The sequence below is a fragment of the Dermacentor andersoni genome, chromosome 9 (genome assembly GCF_023375885.2).
Source record: "Dermacentor andersoni chromosome 9, qqDerAnde1_hic_scaffold, whole genome shotgun sequence".
In the NCBI taxonomy this organism is placed as follows: domain Eukaryota; kingdom Metazoa; phylum Arthropoda; class Arachnida; order Ixodida; family Ixodidae; genus Dermacentor; species Dermacentor andersoni.
The window spans coordinates 60812222-60836092 of NC_092822.1; the positions used below are offsets into that span (position 1 = coordinate 60812222).

Below are 23871 nucleotides of genomic sequence, written 5' to 3' on the forward strand. Positions count from 1 at the left end.
AAAAAGAACGTTCAACTATTCTTGGCTGACAGAGAAAACTGAAGGTGTCATTGCAAGCGTTCCTGTGGCTAAAACAGAAAGTGGTACAGCACCAAAGGAAAGGACTACCGAAAGAGTCAAGTTCGAGAGAGGTCATCAACACTGGTTATATAGGCGGACGTTTCTAGTCCTTTCGGTGCCATGGCAGATAGCAAAAATAGTCAATTTCCTTGTGGACAGCCAAGCGGCAATTATAATAAAACTGGCTCTAATAAGCCAGAAAATTTTATCAATTCACTTGAATGGCATCCCCATCGTGTCACTATGTGGAATCACCTGCAACTCGTATATATATATATATATATGTATTTCATGTCGTCTCTGTGGAAAGACGTGGGGGGGTATCTCTTCAACTTTACTGGAGACGCATCTAAACACCACCACACTTTGAGGGAATTTGATCTTCATGAGAACCTGATAATAAAACATCATCTTGAGCCACGGCTTCATAGCCTCCATAGAAAACCTGCATTTCGTGTGCTATCGCTTTAACGGTGCTCACAGTGCATCAAACAGCTGTCTTGATTTCACAATTTGGCTGCCCGTCGCGATCGAATCATCATGAAGCAAGTAACTCTTTTATAATATTTCGGTGGCCTCCTCGTGTTCATTGTAGTTTATCTTGATATGATGTGTCTATCAGAAACAAAACATAAAGATTATATGTAAATTAAAGCAATATATATATTGAAAAATGATATTTCTATCTAAATTATACAAACTGTCAAATTTGCCCGGAATACCAGGTATATATGGCCTGTGTGTGCGTGCGTTTGTGTGTGTTGGAAAAATTAGGGTTACAGAGTAATGCCAGTGGTTCAAGACCAATAGGTAGCGTTTCATGGCAGATGTTTAATTAAATAATAAGCTTAAATGCTATTCATCACTGATGATGCGAAAGCATAAACATCTATTGCTTGAGGACAAAAATTATAATTATCCCATCATTATGATTAACTATTTTGTTGTTTCTGAGGCTTTATTCAACCAGTATTGGGACCGACTATCATATTGATTCCCATCGAAGCTAACAGGCATTTAGTTTCAATCGCAATACAAATTCGCATACAGATAGGCATAATTTTAATTTGTTTGCTACGGCAACTAACAGTTAAGGCAAGAAAGCTTCACCTGTAACAGTCGTAATCAACAGTGGTCTTAATACATATTTCTATTACTCTAGCAGCAAATGCCGTAAAATCGTATAGGCTTCAATACGAATTGCCTTTACAGACAAATAAGTATTCAATGCAAGTTCCTATTTGATTAGCTGACAGGAAACTAATGAATAATTGTACTAGATTAACATAAAGTCGAATCAGACTAATGAATATCTTATACATCAAATACAACAATTATTAGACTAGTAGAAAATTACTGGAACTGTAGCTGGGGACCCCACCACGAAAAAAAAAAAAGAAGAATGAGATACGATTTGATTTTACATCAGGTAATATCTGTTAGGCTACCGGTGCGGTGTGCCCTTGCTCTCGGCAGTGGTTCAGAAATTATATAGATATATATATATATATATGTATATATATATATATACACAATTATGGCTTCGCATATATATATCGCATGAACACGTATTGAAATAATATAAACATTCCGTGAGTTGAAGGAATGCCTTGCTTGGGGAAAGCTCCCTCTGGTACATCTGTTGGTAAGAATAACACGTGCTCGTCTCGTCGATTTAGATTTTATTGCAATGATTTTGTATTTAGTCGGTAAATTCCAGGTTCTGTTTCTCTGTAATATTGTTGAATTTCTCCGATTGAGCGAATCACACAGGATATGACTCCAGAGTAGACAAGATATGCGTAATTTGATAGCGACGAACGCTGGCGACGATACTGTTTTTGGAGAGAGATTGATGTATTTAAGGCGAACAAAAATTAAAACCAACCGAATCGACCAGTGCAATTAGGCATATATTGACTGTTTGTACTTAGTACGGCTGCGCAAAAGTCAGCGACTGTTTCAAATTTAAAAAGAAGAAAGAAAGAGTAAGTGCGTAAAGAAAGCTCGGCTCATAACGGGTATTCGCTTATGAATGTCTGTACCTGAATCAATTACTTACTGAGTACGCATCAATAACTTTCGATAACTTGCACCTTGCGTATGACATTGTTGTGTTTAAAATTCGCGGTCAAAACTCGCCAACCATGGCTCCAGTTCCGTTCGTCCTGTGCGCCTGTACTTATGCAACGACCCTTTCATGCAAAATAACCACTGCAGAATCTTTATTATAGCTCTCACTTGAGTGAATTTGTAACATGTTATCAAGCTGCTAGCACATGCCAGGAGTACCACGCGCTCCCTCATTTCAAGAAATACATTTGAGCAAAATGCTAATTTCAAGGAAAGAGAAGTTTAGCCCTTCACCACCAGGCGTTTCTCCATCGGACCAAAACACACCACATAATGATACGCGACAAAACACGTAGTTCGTGAAGACATCATAATCATATCTGATTTCATAGCTTACCTGCTTAAGCTGTGATTGTTAAGCATTTTATAAACACTTAAATGCGTTGAAGTGTGCTATTGTATAAGTTTTATGCTCGCTAATTGTTGAATATTGCCGGCGTGTGTGAGAAGCTGGCGGAAGGATACAGTGCCAGTTGGAAGTTGGCGGGGCACTTCTTTTTTTCTGTGGCAAGATGGAGCCGTGCCAGTTTATTGCAGCGTTGATGTGAGTTCCCCATGGGTGTGATTTCGCCCGTAAGGGGTTTCGATCAACGTTTCACGCGCTCTCGGAACCTTTGACATCATGGAAACTAGCGCTGGAGTCAAGGACAGCGAAATCCGAGCCGAAAATGAAGCTCTCAAGCTCGAACTGGAGCGGCTCCACCGCGAGCTCGCTCAGACCAGCCACGAAAAGATCCAGTCAGCCCAGTACGGTCTCGTGCTGTTGGACGAGAAGCAAGCCCTGCAGCAAAGATGCGACGAGTTCGAAGCCATGTACGACACCACGAAGCACGAGATGGAAATACTTAAAGAGGTAAGTGCTCGAAGTCGTGACGCATGGGTTTCCTTTGACGTGAGTAGTAGGCGTGGTAACCGGTTTTGCACGAATTCGCGACGCGATCGCAAAATTTTCCTTCGTTCCGCTTAACATTCTCCATAGCTTCGCAGCGAGTGTTCATTCATGCAAAGTTACACGTGGATGCGTCCCATGTGTACTCATGGGTGATGCTTGTAAAAGTCGCGGTATTAGGGTTAGGCGGTGCTACCGGCTCCTTAATTTCTTTCCTCTTGTAATATTTAGCGCATGTGCGTTGGCGATTCCGCGTGAAGGTCACGCCGTCGATTCGATATCCGCGTAAGAATGCTTGGTGTTCTTTCTGCACGCGGGCGTGGTGTTGTGCCGATTACAGCGCCAGCCTTTGCACGCTATTTCCGCCACTGCGAGCAGACACGGAAAAATGTAATGGAAACAGAGACTGACGTTTGGCACTTTAGGGACGCATCTCGCCGTTTTCAGCGAGCAGAGCTTCCTGGTGCTCTGTTCATTTGGTGTTTCTGTGTAAGAGGCCGTAATTAAGAGCGCGGCCGACCAGCAGAGAGACCGTTTAACGCATCTAGGTCGCGTGGAAGCGTAGCGAGAAGCTCATGACGTTGTGACACCGAAACCGTAATGTTCCGGGCACTCGCGCGCGTTTCCCGCGGTGCACGATCCGTGCTGGCCAATAAAAAATAGAAACAGAATGTGAAAAATGCGGCTGCATGTTTGGATATTGCCTCTAGTTCTTGCGCGCTTTATGGATATTAATGGTTTCTTGCCCCGTCATCGCCTTATAAGAATATTTTGTTTAATACCTCAGTTAATGGTCTCGGAGGATTTAAGAGGCGACTGAATCGTTGAAGCAAGAATGGTTAGCAAACAGGGTAGACCAAACACATGCATTCGTATATGCTTTTGCATGCAGTATTCACGACAAAGTTGATGCAATTTGATGACGCTCCTTTCAGTAATTTAATCGCAAGTGTTCGCCAAGTGTTCACCCACTGTGTCATGACAGTCACCCTGGTGCAATGTACCACAAGTTCACATTAAAAGAATTTCTGTGCAAGAAATAAAGGGACGGCGGAGAAGCACACACATGGTTATTCACAACTACACTACAACCCTTATGAACTGTCATGGCTAGGAGTGTGGCGAGACATCTCAGGTTTGTTTTGTCTTGCACCTAGGTGATGTGGTAACTGTATTATTATTTATGTATTCATTCATTTTTTTTTTTGACAATACAAGGCATTACCTGCACGTCAGGACAAAAGGATGTGATTAACCTCCTGACTGTGTCCTGCTACCCAGATCTCGTCAGTTGGGACATTTGGACTGGGGAGGTGAATGTGTGTGTGAATGTTGGTGAATGAATGATTGCAAGAATTAGTGGGGCACAAGATGACACTACTTTCATTGCCATGAATGGACACGGAGAAGTGTATTAGGTCAGAGGCTCTAATCTCCATATTTAGAAATGCATTTTAACATGAAGCCCATGCTTGACTTGATCTAAATGACGTCTGACGAGAACGTGCTCAGGGTACTCATTGCACTTCCGTTTGTGCGTTCATGACAGGCATCATTTAAATCAAGTTAAACGTGGTCTTCAAGTTAAGATGCATTTCTGAATATGAGGATTAGTCTACTCATGTGCACACAACCTTTTGGAATACTTAGTTGAGTACTCAAAACTGGACCACTCTGTGGTGAGGTGCAAATTGACAGCAAATGCTGAAAGCTGGGATAGTTGGTTGCTGGCATTAAGAAACATGGTTACAGTCAAATAAAGTCTAGAGTCCGTCCTGTGCAGTTAATGTTTGTTTCCCTCAGCTCTGTAACCTCATTTGAAAATTGACAACAGTTATAAAGTATCTGTATGGTGTAAGCAGAGCAATTGTAGTTTCAAGTACACCTTGCAGTGTTATCTGAAACAAATTTGACACATGTAACTACACAGTTATTGCAAATGAGGCCACATTTGGAGCTGCATGTTCGAGTTTAGTGCAAGAAAAGATTATGCTGCTTCAACAAACTTGTACGAACCGTTATTGCTTATGCATCTTTCTGCATTGGGATATTGTGTGTTTATGAGCATCGAGGCACTAAACTTATCTTTTAAAAAGTTGCAAATTCGGTTGCAAGATTGTTTTTCTTTTTTGTCTCCACCTGGAGTGAGAACCCAATCGCTGTTTAACTATCTGGAATTTCGTACTAGATTGAGTGATTTTAACAGTACCAAAGTGGCACTGCCATTTTGGGATACTTATATAAAGCAGCGCAAAACAGTGAGATATAAAAGCGAAGATGCGACGAATACTCATCGTCGTACTTCCTTCTGTGCCTGTGTGCTTCATTTCGCGCTGTTCCATTTATATGTGCTAGTGTACCAACTAGCCCAGTTTACTGGTATTTTGTCCATCTTGGAACGCTTCAAATGGTGAAGCCGTATTGCCTGAGTGCAGTGTTGAGTGGCCACCTTAAGTAATAGTTGGAGGGTTTACTGTTAGTGAATTACTGTGTTAACCTGTTATCACAACGTATAAAAGAAGGCATCTCTCATAAGAGCAACCTATTGCTTCCGTTATGGCAGTAACCACTGACCTAAATAAGATGCTCTATTTGTTAAATGAAGGACTGAAAAAATAATTAGCAGCGAAACATATTTTAGCACTCATACGAACACAGTGGGCAGTTTAGCCACCGAAACCACAAGAGAAGTTAACTGTTTTCTTTATACATAACTGAAATGTTAAAGTAAGTGAAGATGTAGGCTGTATTTGTATCTTTTGTATTTATTTGCAAAAATACTGCAGGCAGAGTGTAGGCCCTAGCAGGAGGAGCAAAAATGTATGCACTCGAAAACTAGCAAGAAGACATGCAGTACATGACAAAAAAATTAATTACAGTGCATCGAAGCACAAGAGCACGATTCCTTAGTACAACATCAGTAATACAGATACAAGCAAAACAGCCAAATACAAGATAAAAAATCAATCCTCAAGGCTTTTGTGTTGAGTAGAGATGACAGAAGCAGGCAATGACACTCATTAAATGTGCATGGAAAAAGTGAGAATTTGAGAAAGTTTGTTCTGGCATTATAGCTTTGGGCAAGGCATAATTTTATTGATAGAAGAAAAAAGTAAAATAGAGTGGAAGAAAAGACCACTTGTTAGTAGTAAAAACTGAACCCTCAACCTTCACACAGTGGGCAATTCTCTGACAATTGAGCTGCGGGGCCATTCTACCCTCCCCCCCCCTCTCTTCCCAAACACACACAAATACCTTTTGGGGTATTTGTGGAACCTGAAGGTGTTAACCAATGCCTCTCATGCTCAAGTTGTTTGAAGTAGAGCATCTTGTAAACCGCATGTTTTGTATTACTAGGTGAACTTGGGATTAGGCAACTGGCCTATAAACCTGCACATTCAACCGCAAGGCATGGCCAGAGTTGAGAGCTTCACTACTCAGGGGGCGAGAAGAGTCAGGAGGATAGATCTGATTGATTAGCTACTTTTGTCAGTAGCAACCAGATGAAATCAAGTTCAAGTTCGTGGATTTTACATGCCAAAACCACGATCTGATTATGAGGCAGGCACGCCATAGTGGAGGACTCCAGATTAATTTTGACTACCTGGGGTACTTTAAGGTGCCCAGCTGAAATCAGACAAGCAATAAAAGCATCATAATAAATCATAGTATTGTGTTTTCAAGCTACTGTGCAGAGGGTATGTGCAGCATGGATGCGACAGGATGAAATTTTCGGCAGGCCCTCGCCAAGGTGCAGACGAGCCAGAAAGTGTCTACAACTACTGGCATCGAGCAGGAAGAGAGCCTTCTCCAGGAAACTGCAACCAAGGAAGCCTCACTGACATCCTCTCTCCAGGAATTGGAAAAGGAACTGAAACAGGTGAGGACATGTATTTTGTTGAAGTGTTACTGAAACATATCTTCAAAGCTGGCACAACTCTACCATGTTTCTTGCATGTAAAAGGATGAAACTTGGCAATCATGAAGGTTGGGGAACACTTAGGATATCTTGACTTACTTAAAAAGGGCCCCCATACCACTTCCGTTGATTAGAAAAAAAAAAAAAAAAGTCACATTTTTCTTCAGCCTTTTTCCGTCTTCTCGCATCCTGAGGCCAGCGGGGTCATTCACGTGACGTCACTGTAGTAAAAGCTGTCGATTAGTCCATATACGAGAGACGTCAGTCTCGATCCGTCTGCTAGCACATCCTTGCCTTGCATTCGCACGCTCGCTCTTCGTCATCTTGCTTGCCTGTTGTGCTCAATCAGTTCCTTTCACCTCGTGTAGCGTGTTTTTCACTGCAATTGTGGAGGCGACAGCATGTAGCTGAAAAGTGCAGAGTCCTGATAAGCACAAGTTTATAGCATATTTAAACAAGAAAAGAAACAAACAACAGTACTTTAGGTACTGACATAGTATTGAAGCGTCTTTTAAAGAAGTATGTGGCAAGGAGGAGACGGTGCTTATGGTTGAAGGTAGCAAAAGCGAGACTGAAACTGGCTCACTCGCCTTCGAACCTTAAATTTGGTCGTGAAATGCCAGACCTGGCGTCATCGACGTTATCATTATGCCATGAGACAAAGAAAAATTTGCTGACATCATGTTGCAATACAGTTAAGTGTGGTGATGTTGCTAATGAAGAGAAAAACAAGGGCTGTACACATTTCTTTTAAGCGGAACTTGCGTGTGGCAGCCACAGCCCTAGCAGGAACAAAGCAAGCCAATGTATTGTGACGTCATGACGTGTCTGCATCCTTGGTACCGAAACCGAAATTGGTTCCTAAAAACAAAGATTACAACATACTATTTAGGCTAGTGTTAAGCCTGGCAGTACTCTTTTTTTATTAGGTTTTGAGAGATTTCTTCTTTATTTAATCTAGAAAAATGACAAGTAAAAAATGTTATGTCAATGCTCGTTTCTTCTACGTCTTTCTTTGTCGTGTCTCGTCCTGACCAGACGTGCTTCCGTCGAATTATCGATTAATGCTCGTTTAATACTATACAGGATTTTAAAAATATTGCCTGTAATAGATAGCGTAGTTACAGCCCTTGAGCTGGATTACTCAAAGTGGGGCACATTACTTAGATGCATAATTGACTAATTAGCAAGAAATCAGTGGTGAAGTTTTCAGCAGAACACTTCATGGCACATATTGCAATTTATAAATTGTATCTGGTAAGTTCGCAAAGGGTGCTCACGTGGAACAAATTTTCAGACGGAAATCAGTTTTGAGATATTCATTCCTATAGTGTGCTTGGGCATTCCAGCTGATTTTGTGCTTCAGTGTACAAAGCAACGTCTTGTTAAAATAGTAAGTGGAACAACAGTGCATTTTAACTGCGAGTTTGATGTTGCATATTTGAAAACCCGTGCCATCCTCAGAATTCATGCCAAGTGCTTATTCCTTGCAGACTCACTGGGTACAATCCGTAAATTGCAATATGTACCCTAAAGTAATTAGTTAACAACTTGATGAATGAATGTTTAATTGTTAGATTATGCATTTCAATTTCTCGTGCAAGTAATGCCCGCCTCTTTGAGTAATCCAACTCAAGTAGTAGAATTATGCCGTCTGCATCAGGTGATGTTTAAGAATTCTGTACATACTAAAAAAAAAAAAAAAGAAGCATTTGGTAATGTAGCACTTAGCAGGAGGGACAAATTTTGTAATTTGTATTTCTGGATTTGTCATTGACGTGCTTTAACCCCGAAATATTTCAGTACTGGAGCAATTACTATGATTCGGCCTGTTATTGTGCTGCTGCTTGTAGGGTATACCTCATTTTCAACGCTAAAGACACGTATTGACTACCACTGATTTGTGTGTCAGCACTGAGTATTCGAAATTTAATTCATGGCTGTTCAAGGTAACCTTTAGGAGCATGCTCTCTTGTGATTATTTACTTTGTGTTTGTATGTTGAAGTATTTTATTTTCCTGCTAAAGAAAGAAATTATTTAGCAGAGAAGGATGCTTACGTAAACGCAATGAAGAGATACCCTCCCATTTTCCTACATCAAAATACAGATATTTTATTGTCTCTAACTTTGGAGTGCACTTATTTTAGACGGGTAGCTCGAAAAGTTCCGCAAGAATGAAAGAGAAGACATATCTTGCCATGAAAAAGCTTCTTTTAACATGATGACGAAATCATAGTTAGCTTGTTAATAAAGTTAAAATTGCAAGGGATGACCATATCATAGCTAGATTGTTAATAAAGTTAAAATTGCAAGTTGTGGCATGCAGATGATTATAAGGACATCTATGAGGATGCATTTATTGGTTGGTAGAATTTAGCTTCAGATATAGCACCATGCCTTGTGCAAAGCTTTAGAAAACAGCAATAATAATGATAACTGGCAGGTGAAAGGAGAATAAGAAAATATGGTTAATGGGAAAAGGATAGAGTAATGAAATTAATGTGATTGCAAGTATGACAGGCAGTGACCTACATCAACAAAGTAGCACTGATTTGTAGCAGATTGGGAAAGCAGGTTGACATGCCCAACGTCCAGCTTGCAAGGTGTAGGGCCTTGTACCTTATGGCATTGCTACAATGCAGGGGGCATGGAACAGACTGTTCTTAGGGTTGACAGACGACAGGACAGAAGAGACAGCTACGTATATACGCTGCGAGCTGATGGTCTTGTTTGAGTTGGTCGACTATAAACTAGAGGTTTTATCTGAAGTGTTACTAATGTGCAGAACAAATTTGTGATAGCCTAGCAGAATAGTGGACCTGACACCGAAGAAAGGAAAATGGCACTTGAGAGGGGAGAGGTATAGCAGATGGAGTAATGATAAATAGTTTGCATGTGTACAAGGATGCAGTCGACTGGACCACAACAGGCAGTGGTGTAGCCAGGGGCAAAGGGGCACACCGAGCATGTGCCCCCCCCCTCCCCCTTTCCCCTCACCCACCCCATTTCCAGACAAGTGAGTGCCCCTCATCCTCGCTTCTCTATATATCTGGCTCTGCTACTGACAACAGGGTTATAACTTGCGATTTTTGGGAGGTGCATCCTGTGAACTGAAGTTGGGCTAAAATAAGGGACGGATACAGGTCATGCTAATTGCTGCAATATCCAAAAGCATGTAGCATGGCTGCAAGAAAGGCATGTAAAAAAGCGGTCTAAGGTGGACAGTGCAGTATTGTCTGAAATTGATCGTTTGACAACATGTCGTCCATCTTAATCATCTAGGTCTAACATTGCTCCAATCCTGACGCCACAAAGAACACTTGAAATTCCTGCACATTTCGTTACACTCACCACATTGCTTTTCCCTAGGCGAGTTTCAGGAAACCTTCAATAACAAGGCACCCCCATTACCTGAGCGTTTCAGCATTTGATCCTCATACAGGTTGCTTTAACTACAGTCTTCTTCTGTACAGTATAGACCACTGGAATTTGTTGCCTGGCTGTGTTTGTGAATGGCCACTTGATGAGTTTATAAAATCTATTGAACGTTAGTGCTGCAAGCCTTGTTTTATTACATTTGACTCTCTTATCATGCTGTCTTGTGCCTTTGCATCATTCCGCACTTGCTGTAGTCCATATTTGGGCCGCAGCTTGTACAAATAAGTAAAATCAAGAATCTAATCTGGTTAAGCAGTAGATACATGTCATACTAAAATGTACTTCAATTAAGTTCACTGTTTGAAGCAATTGGTGTTCGTGAACAAGGCTTTCGTACGAAACCTCAACTGCCCAATAATTATTAGCTACATCTTTTTGGTTAGCATCCTTCTTCCCACAACGTTGTCTATGGTGTTTGCTTTGTTGTCTGGTAAAGCATTGCAATTACTGCTGATGCTTGCTGGATGAATAGGCCACTTTTCCAGATGGGGTCAGCACATAATTTGTCTCTCGAGTGCCCTTCACCGACCTTCTGAGGCTTTTCCCTGCACAGGTTCGCCAGGAGCTCAGTCGGGTCCTGGCTGAGAAGGAGCGGCTTCAGAACGAGAACTACGAGATCACGAAGCACGGCGATGTGTCGGACTGGGAGCGCAAGAACCTGCGCTCAGAGCTGAAAGACATGAAGCTCAGGGAACAGAGGCTGCTCACGGACAACAACGAACTCGAGGAAGAGAACATCTCTTTGCAAAAGCAGGTCTCGTCGCTGCGCTCGTCGCAGGTCAGTACCTTTTCACCTTTCCATGTCGTAGTATGTTCTTGGTGGAGATGTGTGCTGCTTCCTGTGATAAACTGCTACTATAGTGCAACGTGCTTCAACCTCAATCTTTGAATTCCCACTTGTTGATTCTTTTTGCACTTTGTCCGGCAGCTGGCATCGGCAATTTTTGGTGGCAAATCAGGATGGTCCCAGTGTCACCTGGGCAGTGCTGGTTTTCTGTTTGAACAGTGTATGTTTTTGTTTATGAGCAATCTTGTCTTTAAGAGAACAAATGAAAATGCATTGCTTTGCTGCACAAAGTACATTCATTTAATGTTAGTAATCATTTTAAGCCTCAATAAGGATGCCATTTTTGCACCACAAGTGATTTTGATTTACGTTTCCTTGTTTATGTACCCAATAGCTCGGTGAAGCATTACACAGAGTCAAGCAATTACGTACTAAGCACCTAGTTACGTACTAAGCAAGCAATGACAACTTGAACATCCTTGCTCTCATGCTTGTTTCAGGTGGAGTTCGAAGGCGCCAAGCATGAGGTGCGTCGCCTGAAGGAAGAGGTGGAATCACTGAACGCCCAGCTTGAGGAGGTGGGCTCACTTCGGCGCATTGCCGAGCAGCAGCTGCAGGAAGCATTAGAAGCACTCCAGTCGGAGCGAGAGCAGAAGTACGCTCTTCGGCGGGAGCTGGACCAGCGGTTGACGGCCGAGTCGCCCGTGTTCCACCTCGATGGTCTCTCCTTCGCGGGCTTTCGGCTCGGAAGTAAGCGTTCCCTTCACCATCCTCTCGTGCACCGGCTGAACGTCCCTGAACAACGGGCCTCGTTGCATGCGGGCTCGCATTTTAATCCATTGGGAAGCGGTAACAAAGTGTACTGCACGAAAACTAAACAGGGGGCCCGCGGGGCTGTGTCTAATTCGGGGTCTTCTTCTCTCCGGCTTGGTTCGCGGTCTTTAAAGCTTGGGAAGCATAACGTTGTGCCGTGTGCTGGGTCGTCCAATGTTATGAGGTGTGGTGTGCGGTCTTCTGGTTCGCTGGTGCGTGCTGTCTCACCCTGTGTCTGTCGTGACGTTGAGACTCATCTGGCCACCTCTGCATGCTGCCAGTTACGTGGTGTGCTCGATGCCTCGAATAGCACTGTTTGCGGCGCCAACTCTTCTGTGGACTCTGGATTCGATCCCGACCCGTCGCCTTATTGCAATCATCCTGCCTCGTCACATGACTGCCACTGTGCAGCTGGCATTCTAAACGATGACGTTCCAAACCACGTACCTCACATTCTCAGGGGCCACAGTTGCAGCTCAGTAGTGTGTGAGGAAGCTGACATGTCATGTTGTCAGCCATGTCCGTGTTCGTCGAACCTGTATTGCCAGCGTCTCTGTCACGCTGCCGACCATGTGTGTGAAGTCGGCGGATTTAGCAATGTGCGGGGTTGCTGCACACCACAGGATCAGCCCAACTTGAATTTACATTCTAGGCACATGGTGCATGGCTCTAGCAAGAATACTGCTAGAACTCCCAGAGGCAGTCGCTGCAGTACTGACATTGACACAGATGACACTTACAAAAAAGCACAAGCTTCGACAAGCCCAAATGGTGAGATGCAAGCATTGCACTCGAAGCCAGTTTCCAGGAAGAAAGCGCATTCTTTGTCTCATGTAGAAGGCGAACACTCTGATCCTGGACAGAATGCCGTCTGTCACGAAGTGACTCTCAAAGCCACTCCATGTCTATTGAGTAGCTCACAGAACAGCTTTGCAAGGAAGATGACAGTCCTGTGTGAGGAGCACAGCTGCGAGCATGAGCGTGGTTCGGAAAAAACAGGGAAGGGCTCGCAAGTCGATACTCTTAGCCTGAGTGATCCGCCTAGTTTTCAGCCACCAGTTTGGTTAAACCAAACCATTAACGACTCCGCATGCAGCGACAAAGTTTTTATGGCTGAGAGGGATAGAAGCAAGGTCTTGCAGAAGGGCATCTTCGACGGCAGCTGGAGCTCCATGTCTTCCATTTCACCCACTCATGAGGATAGCTCTCCTGAAAGTGAATGGCTGTGCAATGCTTCTGTCAAGGGTAGTGTTATAGGCGATTACTTGCCACAGCAGGAGGCGGCCCGAAATGGTTCAATAGCTTCCTCAAAAAGTACAAAACGGCATTCGTGGCACTGCAAAGGTCGCAAGGCAGTGTACAAGCTTTCTTTTGCAATGGTGGACTATGTCTTTGCGCCATGAAGCGTGCAGCACCTGGCTGTGATAAACTAAAGCGAAGCCTCAGCAGCTTGCTTATGTAGCTGCTGCTTCAGGGACGCAGTGCAGTTTTGTGCAGAATATACTATAAGCACAGAACAAGCTGAAGGCAGCTCTGAACTTTTTATACACAGACTTCATAACTGCCAGTGGCAATATGGTCACGTGTTATGTATTAAGTTTTGAGCTAGGGCAATGGCAATGTCAGGTGGGATGGCGCATCGAACCAGCAACTATCCTTTCCATGGATGGTCGCTGTTGGTTCAACACCTAGAGCTTAAAGAGCATTGTCACGTTGCCAGTTAGTTAACGTTTAGCTTGAGTTGTGTTCTTGTTTTCAGCTTGATGTTTTGTTTTAGCTTTTTGCTGTGATACATAGTACTTGCGTTTGTACAGAGCACGTAAGGCAGGTTGTGTGATACCTTGGTTGTGGCATTATATTTTGTTGAAAACCTTGTCAGTTGCGTTTTTATTTTAAGTACTATTTGTCTCTTTTTCCTTGTGTTATGTAGTTTTTGTCTATTGTGCATGGTGCCCAGTGCATGCTTTTTATTAGAGGTGGGCGAATATCAAATTTTTCAAATACGAATTGAGTATGAATAGTACTAAGTATCAGATATCATATAGTCAAATGCAGACACACATGTTTATAGCATTAGTACTTATTTCGGGATAATTAAGTACCACGCTTGTACTGATGAGAAAAAAATTGCAGCCTACTGTCACGGACAGTGGGCATCAGTGTTTAAACTCAAGATCACTGATTGTCAATGAAAAAGCTGCGCAAACAGGTAGCCTCTCAACATCTTTAGAGGGTGGTTGGCTGCTATATTTCTAGCTTTCCAAAAGCACTAAGCGAGGGTGGTTGTTAAAAAAAGATAAAAAGTTGTGAAAGAAAAAAGAACTGCTGAAGGAGTTATGCACCGTAAACAAATGTAAAAGGGCATGTTACTAGTGATGCACCACTGTCTGTAGTGCAAAGGGTAAAACTGCTACATCACTAGATCGCAAGAAACACTAAATTACAGACTACATGCTAAAATAACATGTTTTCATGTAGGCTACCACCGCAAAACTGAAAACACAGCTGGCATTACCCATTTCTGTTTCTGCATTTGTTCTATAGCTTTTGTGCTTATGTCACTTTTGAATAACTTGCAATAATTTATTTGACAAAGAACAGCAACCCGACTTTAACATTCAGTTGTTGCGAAGTATTTTATTTGTGTTGATATTCAAAAGTGCCAAATAGTTCGTTTTTGAATACAAATAGTTTGTGTGTAATATTCGTATTCGAAACGTTGAATATTCACCCACCCCTGCTTTTTATATATGTTTTCGTACTTTTGAAGTATGAGGTTGTGATACATTGTACATAGTTTCCACGGACGTCACAACTGCATTTTCTGGAATGTGTGGCTCCAATCCATGACCAAGCACTACGCTGACTACAACTGGCATCATTATTTATGTTGTGCATTTAGTCTCATCATGTAGCATAGCAGCGTTTATGAGTACAGTACTTGGCTGCAGAAGCAAGTCCCCAGTACCAAACACAAGTTGAAAACTGGGTAGAAGCTTGCATCGCTTGCTGGGAATCATAGTTTCACAATGGAAGGTAATGACAGTATCATCAGAAAACTACGTAGAAGCCTGCATTACTTGCTGGAAATTATAGCTTTACAGTGGAAGCTAGTGACAGTATTATGAGATAAATGCCATACCATCTGGCTTGCTTGCATAAATGGAAATGTCTTGAAGAAGCTGTACAACTTGCATGTGTGTGGCACAGAACTGAACCTGCTGCAGATTAATGAGTACCGTAAAAACCGGAATATAGGTCGAACTTTTCTTCAAAAAACCATCGCGAAAAGTCGACCCTCGACTTATATACCGGACATTGGCGGAAAAACTACGGAAGTCTTGCAACTATGGGCGGATGAAGTAAGCAGCCGCCATTGCCATCAGCAGCAGCGCGGCGTTTATGGCGGCGTGGCGACGCTGTGGCACCGGCATTTTGCGTTTCCATTGTCGCAAAGTTATATTAATTAAAGACTGCACTTTCATTTTGTTTCAAAATGAGCGGGAGCGGAAGCTGACGTCAATTCACCGTCGCCTTCAAGAAAAAGGCGATTGAGTACGCGGAAGCCCACGGCAACCTGGCGGCACAGCGCGAACTTGAAGTATCCGAAAAGAGCATTCGGTAGTGGCGGAGGCAAAAGCAACGTATTACAACTTGCAGCAACCAAAAGAAAACATCATTTCGTGCCGGATCGCAGCGGACTGCAGAACTGGAAGGCAAGGTTGCGGAGTCCGTCCGCGAGCTGCGTGTAAGATCGCTGCCTGTGACTGCCGAATGCATCCGTTTGAAAGCGGTAGAGATCGCACGCGCCTATGGACTGGGCAGCGAGAAGCACTCGTCATCCGACTCTGATCAAAGGCGTTGCTCTGATTTGGAGTAGCGTTTGCGCACTTCGTGCCCTTCTGTGTACTGTACACCCGACGAATTTTTAACAGTATCGCGCGACCATCGACCCGCGTGTTTGTCAGCACCTTATCATCACGGCACGGAGCGGCGAAATGTCGAAAGTAAGGGCATGTGTACACATGCGCGTATCTCGTTTGTTTCGCTGCTCAGCGCCGTTAATAAGGTGTTGACAAGCACGCGTGTCGATGGTCGCGCGATACCGCTAAAGACTTGGCCGGGTGCACATGCGAGCAGCATTTAAATAAATACTGTCACCATTGTGCAACCCCCTAAGTCGCATTTGTTTCAAGGTAAGGGTGTCATGTCTTTCGGTACTATTGCCATTGAAAAAGATTTTTTTTCATTTTGAGAATTCGTTAGTTGGGGGATCGACCTATATTCCGGTCCGACCTATAGTCCGGTTTTTACGGTACTTTAAGTATCTTGTGCCACAACACTTGTTATGGCATCTTGACAGAGCTGTAATGTTACTGGAAATTTTAAGGCATCAGAAACGCATAAAAAAGTTTTCTTTTATGAAATTTTGAACATACATAACTTTTTATAACTTGTCAATAGAGCAGCACGTATTTTGAACCTCAATTTAATGAAGTGTGTTTATACATGATCTCGATATAATGAAATTTCACTGCTGCCGCGGATGAATACTGAGGCAATAAATGGAAACTGCTGCAAACGCAGATGGTCAAATAGCGCGCTGAGCGACAGAGCGATTGCTGAAGCGGAGCTGCATAGCAGACCCTCTCACCGTCATGTTCCTCATCAAATTCAAATGCAATAAGATCCTGTGTCACCTTGCATGCAGTATGCCGTGGGTGTAAAGGAAAGCGTGGGTGGGGGAGCAGAGAAGGATGGTGGCTTAATGCACGCAGTCTTTCTGCACAAGCAAGGGGGGAGCGGGGGGAAGCGGAGTGTGCGTCTTCTCCTCTAGCCCGGCCGTGGCTGCGCATGGCTGTTCGCGTGCTGTATCTTGGAGGTAATCTGTGGCAGGTGCAAAGTTTGGGTGAGCCGATATGGCCGTGGCTTCATGTGTGCTGCCTTCCCACGTGTTTAGTGCGGGAGATAGCATAATCTCGAGTTTTGCAGATGCATTGAAGCGAGAGGCAAACGAAGTGTCCCCTTCCCTCTGCCTGCGCTTCTTACATAGCGTCGTCCTCTGTGGGTGACACTGTCAGCCGTGGGGGCAGAGTGGATGCAAAAGCGTTGCAGGCTTTGCTTTGTACCAATGATGTGAAGATATCCTCGACACGGCATGAAACTGTATCTTACTTGCAGACTCCCAAATTCAAGGAAATAATTGTTGTCTTATTGAAATTAGCTTTTTTTCCCAATTGCCTGATATGTTGGACAATGTTGTGGCCCCTTCCATGTCAGAAAAATTTGTCAGGGACTGTACCTACCGTATTTACTTGATTGTAACACACAACCATTTCTTGTGACAAAAAACAAAAATCGCCATCGATTGTAATGCACACTCGTTTTGCATGACCTAATGAAAGAAAAGTCCTTTACAGTACCGCGCACCTCATTCTTTCATACAGAAATACAACTTTCTCTCATTTGGAAAAAACAAAGATTTGCACCCAATGCTATAAAGTTGCAATAAGTAAAAAAAAGTCGCAGTTTCGCGCACAAGGTGAAGCATTTTATTACGATAGCAAATTAGTAGACAGCTATACGAAAAGTAAGATAGATTTATCGACCTTATATGGTGGATAAAACTACCTGCTTACTTTTCGTAAGATAGTAGTTATAAATGTTAAACTACTATCTTACTTTTAAACATTTGCTTACTAACTAAATTAACGAGCATGGTGTCACGTGCATACAAGCATGAACTCGTCTCATTCAATGACTGCAGAAACTCTTTAAACGTTGGAGTGAGGAAGTGCGTTGGCAGGAGCGAGGGAATTGACCTTTGCGCGGCCTCTCGCTTCGACGCGAACTAAGCGACAAGAACACAGCGCAGTGCACCTAGATGTGTAGACTCTTGTCTCTGCCGCAGATTACTTTCCAGATAGGAACCACGCGGCCGTGTCGTACATAGCAGCCGCCGGTGTAGAACGCCTCTCCTGTTTATGCAAGTCCCGCACGCAAGTTTTGGGAACTCCGAACGCCCGTGATGCAGCCCGATTTCCGTCCGCCTCTGCACACATAAATCGCGTTCCTTTTAATTGTGGCATCATGATGAACTCGGCATGTCTTTGGAGTCGGCGCTTCCATGCCGATAGAGCAAACGCAGAAGACAGGAAGACGGACGGTGCACTAACCTAAGCCAAAGGAAGCATTGAAGCATTGCGTAAGCACACCTACTACAACACATGGAGAAAGCTACGGCGGCTAGGCTTGAAGCGCGTACGAGGCAGCCATATTGAAATGCCAATGGCAATGTGCGAACACAGATTTAGGGTCGTACTCGATTCTAATGCGTATGCAATTTTTGGACCCATTTTATTGGAAAAAAAGTGTGCATTAGATTCGAGTAAATACGGTAATTGCATAAGTAGTCTAATTTTCGATATAACAAAATGAAGTGCTGATTTTACCGACTCCGTTATATCATGGTTTAACTGTATTGGAAAAATATCTGGCAGAACCAATGCCGGGTTGATATCTTTGTAAGTGATAGATCTGTAATCCTCCCTCAGTATATCATGTTATGTTGTAATGCACATATATCCATACGTATTGCATATTTACATATGTGCATATTTATTGTTTTTCACAATAGTTTTCTTAAATCTCGATGCCGTCTTCTGTTCTTTCCTTTGTCCAATTTTCTTCTGGTACCTCTTCAATCTGGCCCGATATTGCATGCAGATCCAATGCACTTGTTGGAATCAGTGTCAAGCAAATATAATTTTTTTATATTAGATGATGCCTTTTTGATGCTATAAAAAGCTGGTCTGATTTGCTTTACTTTGATGGGAGTTTCATGTATAAATATTAGTGGAACATGCCGATTCTGGAGTATTGGCCAGAAATGGGCTCATACCCTCAGGCACATACTGAGTGGCTAAATCAAAGAAAGTAAACTAAATCAAGGAAGCCGTTAAATATAATTCACCATTCCATTGACAGATTTGTGTACCTTGAGATGTTTGTTAGCTGACATTGCATGTTCAGGTTTTATATAGGAAGGCAATTTTTGTTACGCATAAGAGGAGGTGGGCATACTTGTTCAGCATACAAGGGTTATATAAATAAGCCTCTACACTGGTAATTTCATTTGGCACCTAGTAGCACTAGTGATACCCCAAGTCCCAGGTTGGCATTGAACAGCCAGAAACTGACAAGCCACAATATCACATTAAAAAATATTCTAAACTGTTTTATCATAGCAAAGTAGTAAACTGCACGCGAAGCCAATGCAAAGACATGTTTTTGCTGCTTTTGAGAATATGTTTAAATTTTGTGAGAATTCAGTTTTCTTTCCATGTAGATTCTTGGCACCCTATGGTATTCTCGTCTGTCAACAATGAAAGCTGCTCTTTTGCTATAGATAGGTGGGGGCCCGGCTGGTGCATTGTCTGTATGCTTGAAGCGCTTCAGTTATGGAGTAGTTTGAATAGATGTAGCTTAGTGTTGCTGCGTGGTCAATTAGTAGTCGATATTGGCGTGTGTCATGTTGGGCGGCAGGACCATGTATGCCAGCCTCGGCTATCGGCATGTAGTGAGCAATGCCACGAGACACTTTTGCTTTGTAGCAAGCGTGCATGACACTTGTGAGTATCAAGGGCAGCACTTGTGCGAGATCTGGCCATCACCACAGTGTTGCACGCTAGATATGGCAGATGTACAGTAGGGAATGTAGGAGCCAGCATGACACATAGGCAGCCATAGTTGGGGACGCAGGTGTGACGTCACATGAAAACTATGCAAGGCCTTGGCATTATGTTACTTGGACAGCGCCACGCAATATGAGTATGTGCTATACCTGTACTGTGTATCCTTTAACATAGAAATTTTTCAAATGCACAATTCGTTTTCATGGTTCCACTTCACTACAAAAGTTGTAAATATATAGGCATTGTTTTTAGTCCATTTAAGCTAGGTGTCAATTACATTGTGTGCACTGTTATCCATGGTCGCCTCTCAGCACTCTTGCTGCAAGAACTGCAATATCTTTTCACACCTTTGTCAAAGCACAAATATAAAACTAGTGTTTTGAAGACATAGCACACAGCCTTATTGGCTAAGCCTGGCTTGTACAGAAAAATGTGATGCAATCTTGCCAAGCAGGGTACTAGTTTACCATATTTGTACTTGTTTTTAACCTGACCAGCTGGACATTTTACCATCGACGTGCCATTTTCCAATCTTTACATTTCCTTTTTATTATGTGCAAAGCTTTGCTCACAGCTTAGCAGCATTTTTAGTCATTGTAGTGATCGTTGTTATTTCTTTGCCTGATGAAATAAACAAATTTTCCTTTCATCACATGTTTCATGTGATTGTTCCTTAGCTGCTGCGGGTATGTTACGCAGGCAGATTGCCTGCTAGCCAAGCCCACGGCAGCTTTAGGATGTGTTCTTGTTTCTTTTTTTATATACCATAAGGTTTATGTCGTGCTGTTTGTTATGTGATGATAGTTTTTTAGGCGCTTTAGTAAAGCACTTTTGCGGTACCACGGATTTGAAGGAGACAGTCAAAAGATGGTCAGTTTATTGTGTCCATGTCAATCACAACTTTAACTGTAGAAGAATGGTACTCGGCTTGCAGAAAAAGCACACGAAAGGCATAAAACACAGTGCTGTTGCCCAGTGTCGATAATTACTCTAGATTTTGCTTATGTGTATTCTCACTTCTGCTTTTGCAGTTGTAAGTAAAGTCTAGTTGCAAAGCAAACACTTTATGTTGCGTTATTTGTGCTCTTTTCTAGCCATCCCCCAATAGCGTGCTGAGTATACACAGTAGAACCTTGTTTTTCAAGGGATCGCTGGAAAAAGTATTGGTAACAGCGAGGAAAACATAATGGTGAGCAAGGCCCCGATTCATCAGAGCAACGTCAGGAACAGCTCTGTGCGACCGACGATTGTATGCTTTCAGCATTTCGAAATTCTGAATTTGCCCCTGCACCACTGTGTTTACGTGACTGCCACATTAAAATACAACGTAAGATGCAGGAATGTCACGGAATCGCAACATATCAAACAGGAAATTAAGAGTCAATGGGCTTTAGGTTGAGACCGCGAAAGTATGAAGCACCAGCCAGGAAAACGCAACAGCAAGGAACGTATCAAGGGGGTTTCACAGTACTGTGGTGAACAACTTCTAGCTTATCGGAACCACTGTAAGACAGAACACGCACAGAAGATGTGATGTAGTTTGCTGATTATCTAATTATTTAGTATTAAACCCTTCCCACTTCTCAAGATGTGAAGCATGTGTGCTCCTTAGCTGCAAGAAGTTGCAATTTAACATGGATATGTTAGTTTATTTCGTTTCGTTGAGAAAAGTGATAGCCATTGTCATGAAGCCTTCTGATGAGGTTTATTTGTACAAAACCTGTTGCAGGCAACACTGTATGTTGTTTACACCTTGGGGCATTTATCTTATGCACTTAAAACACTGCTTTTTGCCTTAAGAGTTTAGTCCCAGATAGCATCACAGCTTCAGTTGTAAATTTGGTTGCTGCCATCATTCACACTTCTTGTGCTTCAATATTGGTCGGCACATCGGTGGTACCTTTTGAACTGACAGGGACATCCTGTTAAATCAGCAGCTGAAATGGATGCTCTTCGCTGTCCTTGTCATGATGCCTTGCACTTGGTGCCATTATATGATGTTGCATGGTACCAAAATGCATAATAACACACATGCCAATTTCTAAGGTTTCTTCGTAAGATTCCCGTATTTTTTTAACTCGTTCGCGTCCGGTTTAGGGCAAAAGGGATTTCTAAAGAATACTAAACATGGAGCAGTCTATTTCTCAGAGCCTCATTTTTCAGACGAGCTCGATTATTGGGATCCACCCACTGCAGCACTAACCACTCGTTGAACCAGTGTATAAAGGCAACCCAACTTTTGGGCCAGTGTTTTAAATGTCTCATGCATAGGCCTCATAAACATTTTGTTTGTTCGAGGTGCGGATCATTCTAGTTTCAGCTCTAGATCAGAGCATTGTTCACAGCAGCCTTAGCGAACAAAGTTAACAGTGTTTTAATAAACAGCCACTATTTTCACTGACAGAACATTACGTGTGCGTTTTACCAAATGTTATTTTTTCTTTGATTTCCCTGTAGTACTTTTAAAATTTCATGGCTGGCAGTTGTGTAATCGTAAGATTTGGTAGCAGTTGTTAAAAAGCTTTTTCTGGACTAATTGAGCAACGCAAGTCTGTCTTGTATTGCTGCGCTCCTTAGGGGTAACCAATAGGGGTAACCTTAGGGTATCCTTAGGGGTAACCAATAGACGTAGGTGGCACAGATGTCTTCATTTTTGCTGTCAGTGACTTCATCTGTAAAGAGAATGCATGTCAGCTTAGAACTTTGACAGATGCTAATTTGCAACTGCTTTTTCTTTGGAGCACTGAACTGCCTGTTGCTAAGGTAAAGCAGGTCCCACGACGCACTATCTGTGCAAGCTGCAATAATCTTTTACTCATTTCGAGTGGTATCCATTTGGAATCACTATTGTGCTGTCACATTTGACGCAGTTTTGCACTCTTGTGACTCATCAATACACAGTTCACACTGGAACTTGCACGGACACTGAAATGCATGCTTTTTTCCAATTCACATTCCAACCCTGACGTCTGCCGGAAGTGCCTGACATACCGTGGCGAACATTGTCACAGGAATCTATTCTGGTTGTCTGAAAAATGCATTAGAGTGAGCGTACGTTATCTGCATGTGCCCTAGCAATTCACTGGGAGCATATCTCGTGTAATCACTGTTACAACTGTGGCTCTAGTGGTGGAAATACGAAGCCAAGGTGTTGTAAACTTAATCTCCAAGCTCATCTACATAGGCAGCAGTTTTGAAGAGCGCTCACCTCAGATCCAGTGTCGAGAGCATTTGACTGCCCTGCTGTCGAGTTGTGTGATTCATCTCTGCTGGCTTATCTTTGAGCAGCGAGTGCATGAAGAATTATCAGGCTTCAATTGTGTGCTCTCAAGTGCTGCACAGTCGTTGCATGTTGCATATCTGCCTGCTTAGCCATCTGTTATCAGTGCTTTCGACCTCGACTTTCCCTCTTGTTGAAGGTTGCAGTGGTTTTCTTGCATAACATTCCGATAATATTCCATGAAAGCATTAGAATTTGGGCTTGTTGGTAATACAGTATGGATATGCAAACACTACAAAGATGGTGAACATAGGGAGAACGCCTCCTTAGTTTTGCTTTGGCATTGTTATATATATATCTATTATTATTCATCTGCATATTTCTGTAAAATAAAGTGAAACAACAGTGGAGAGATGAAAGCACGTTTACTTTTACCTAAACAGATTTACTTTTTATTTTACATGCACAACAAACACTAACCCATCATATGTAGACACATGATGGGTGAATGATGACGTATGATCAATATATGATGGTATATTTATGATATTTGGGATATGTAGCCTTCAATTATGTTAGCATACAAAGTATTCTGAGAATTAAGCATTTTTTTCCGAGTGGTGAATGGAAAGGGTTCATATACATTTTTTTTATCATGTTTTCGATAATTTGTTGGTCTTCTGCATTGTAATAAACTTGCAAGATGTCGATGTGAGGACTCAAAATGGCTTTTCTATTTCTGTTATCATTCTTGCTTGGTATTGTAAAACTGCGGCAGTCCAGCATTATGTGATTTGGTTGGAAATTCGCTTTGTGCAGACTGTTTTACGTTGAGCCAATAGGCGGTGCATTCTTGGAAATGTCCGGCGATTAATGCTAATATATTCTCACTGCGTGCACGTAATCATTGTTGTGTA

At 42.6% G+C, this 23871-nt stretch overlaps 1 protein-coding gene and 1 long non-coding RNA gene across 2 annotated transcripts in view; one reads left to right on the forward strand and one right to left on the reverse strand.

The window, feature by feature from the left end:
- Window positions 1–2671: 2671 nt before the first annotated feature.
- Window positions 2672–23871, forward strand: part of BicD (Microtubule-associated protein Bicaudal D) — a 45223-nt gene continuing 24023 nt past the window's right edge. Inside the window, exons 1-4 of the mRNA XM_050175957.3 lie at window positions 2672–3046; window positions 6822–6962; window positions 10994–11218; window positions 11728–11977. Of these exons, the coding sequence (XP_050031914.1) occupies window positions 2816–3046; window positions 6822–6962; window positions 10994–11218; window positions 11728–11977 (847 nt within the window). The 5' untranslated portion in view covers window positions 2672–2815. The remainder of the gene's footprint in view (window positions 3047–6821; window positions 6963–10993; window positions 11219–11727; window positions 11978–23871) is intronic.
- LOC129384042 (uncharacterized) lies at window positions 20595–23180 on the reverse strand. The gene is made up of 2 exons (XR_008611792.1): window positions 22943–23180; window positions 20595–22406 (listed from the first exon to the last, which is right to left on the reverse strand). It is a non-coding gene; the product is annotated as an uncharacterized lncRNA (long non-coding RNA).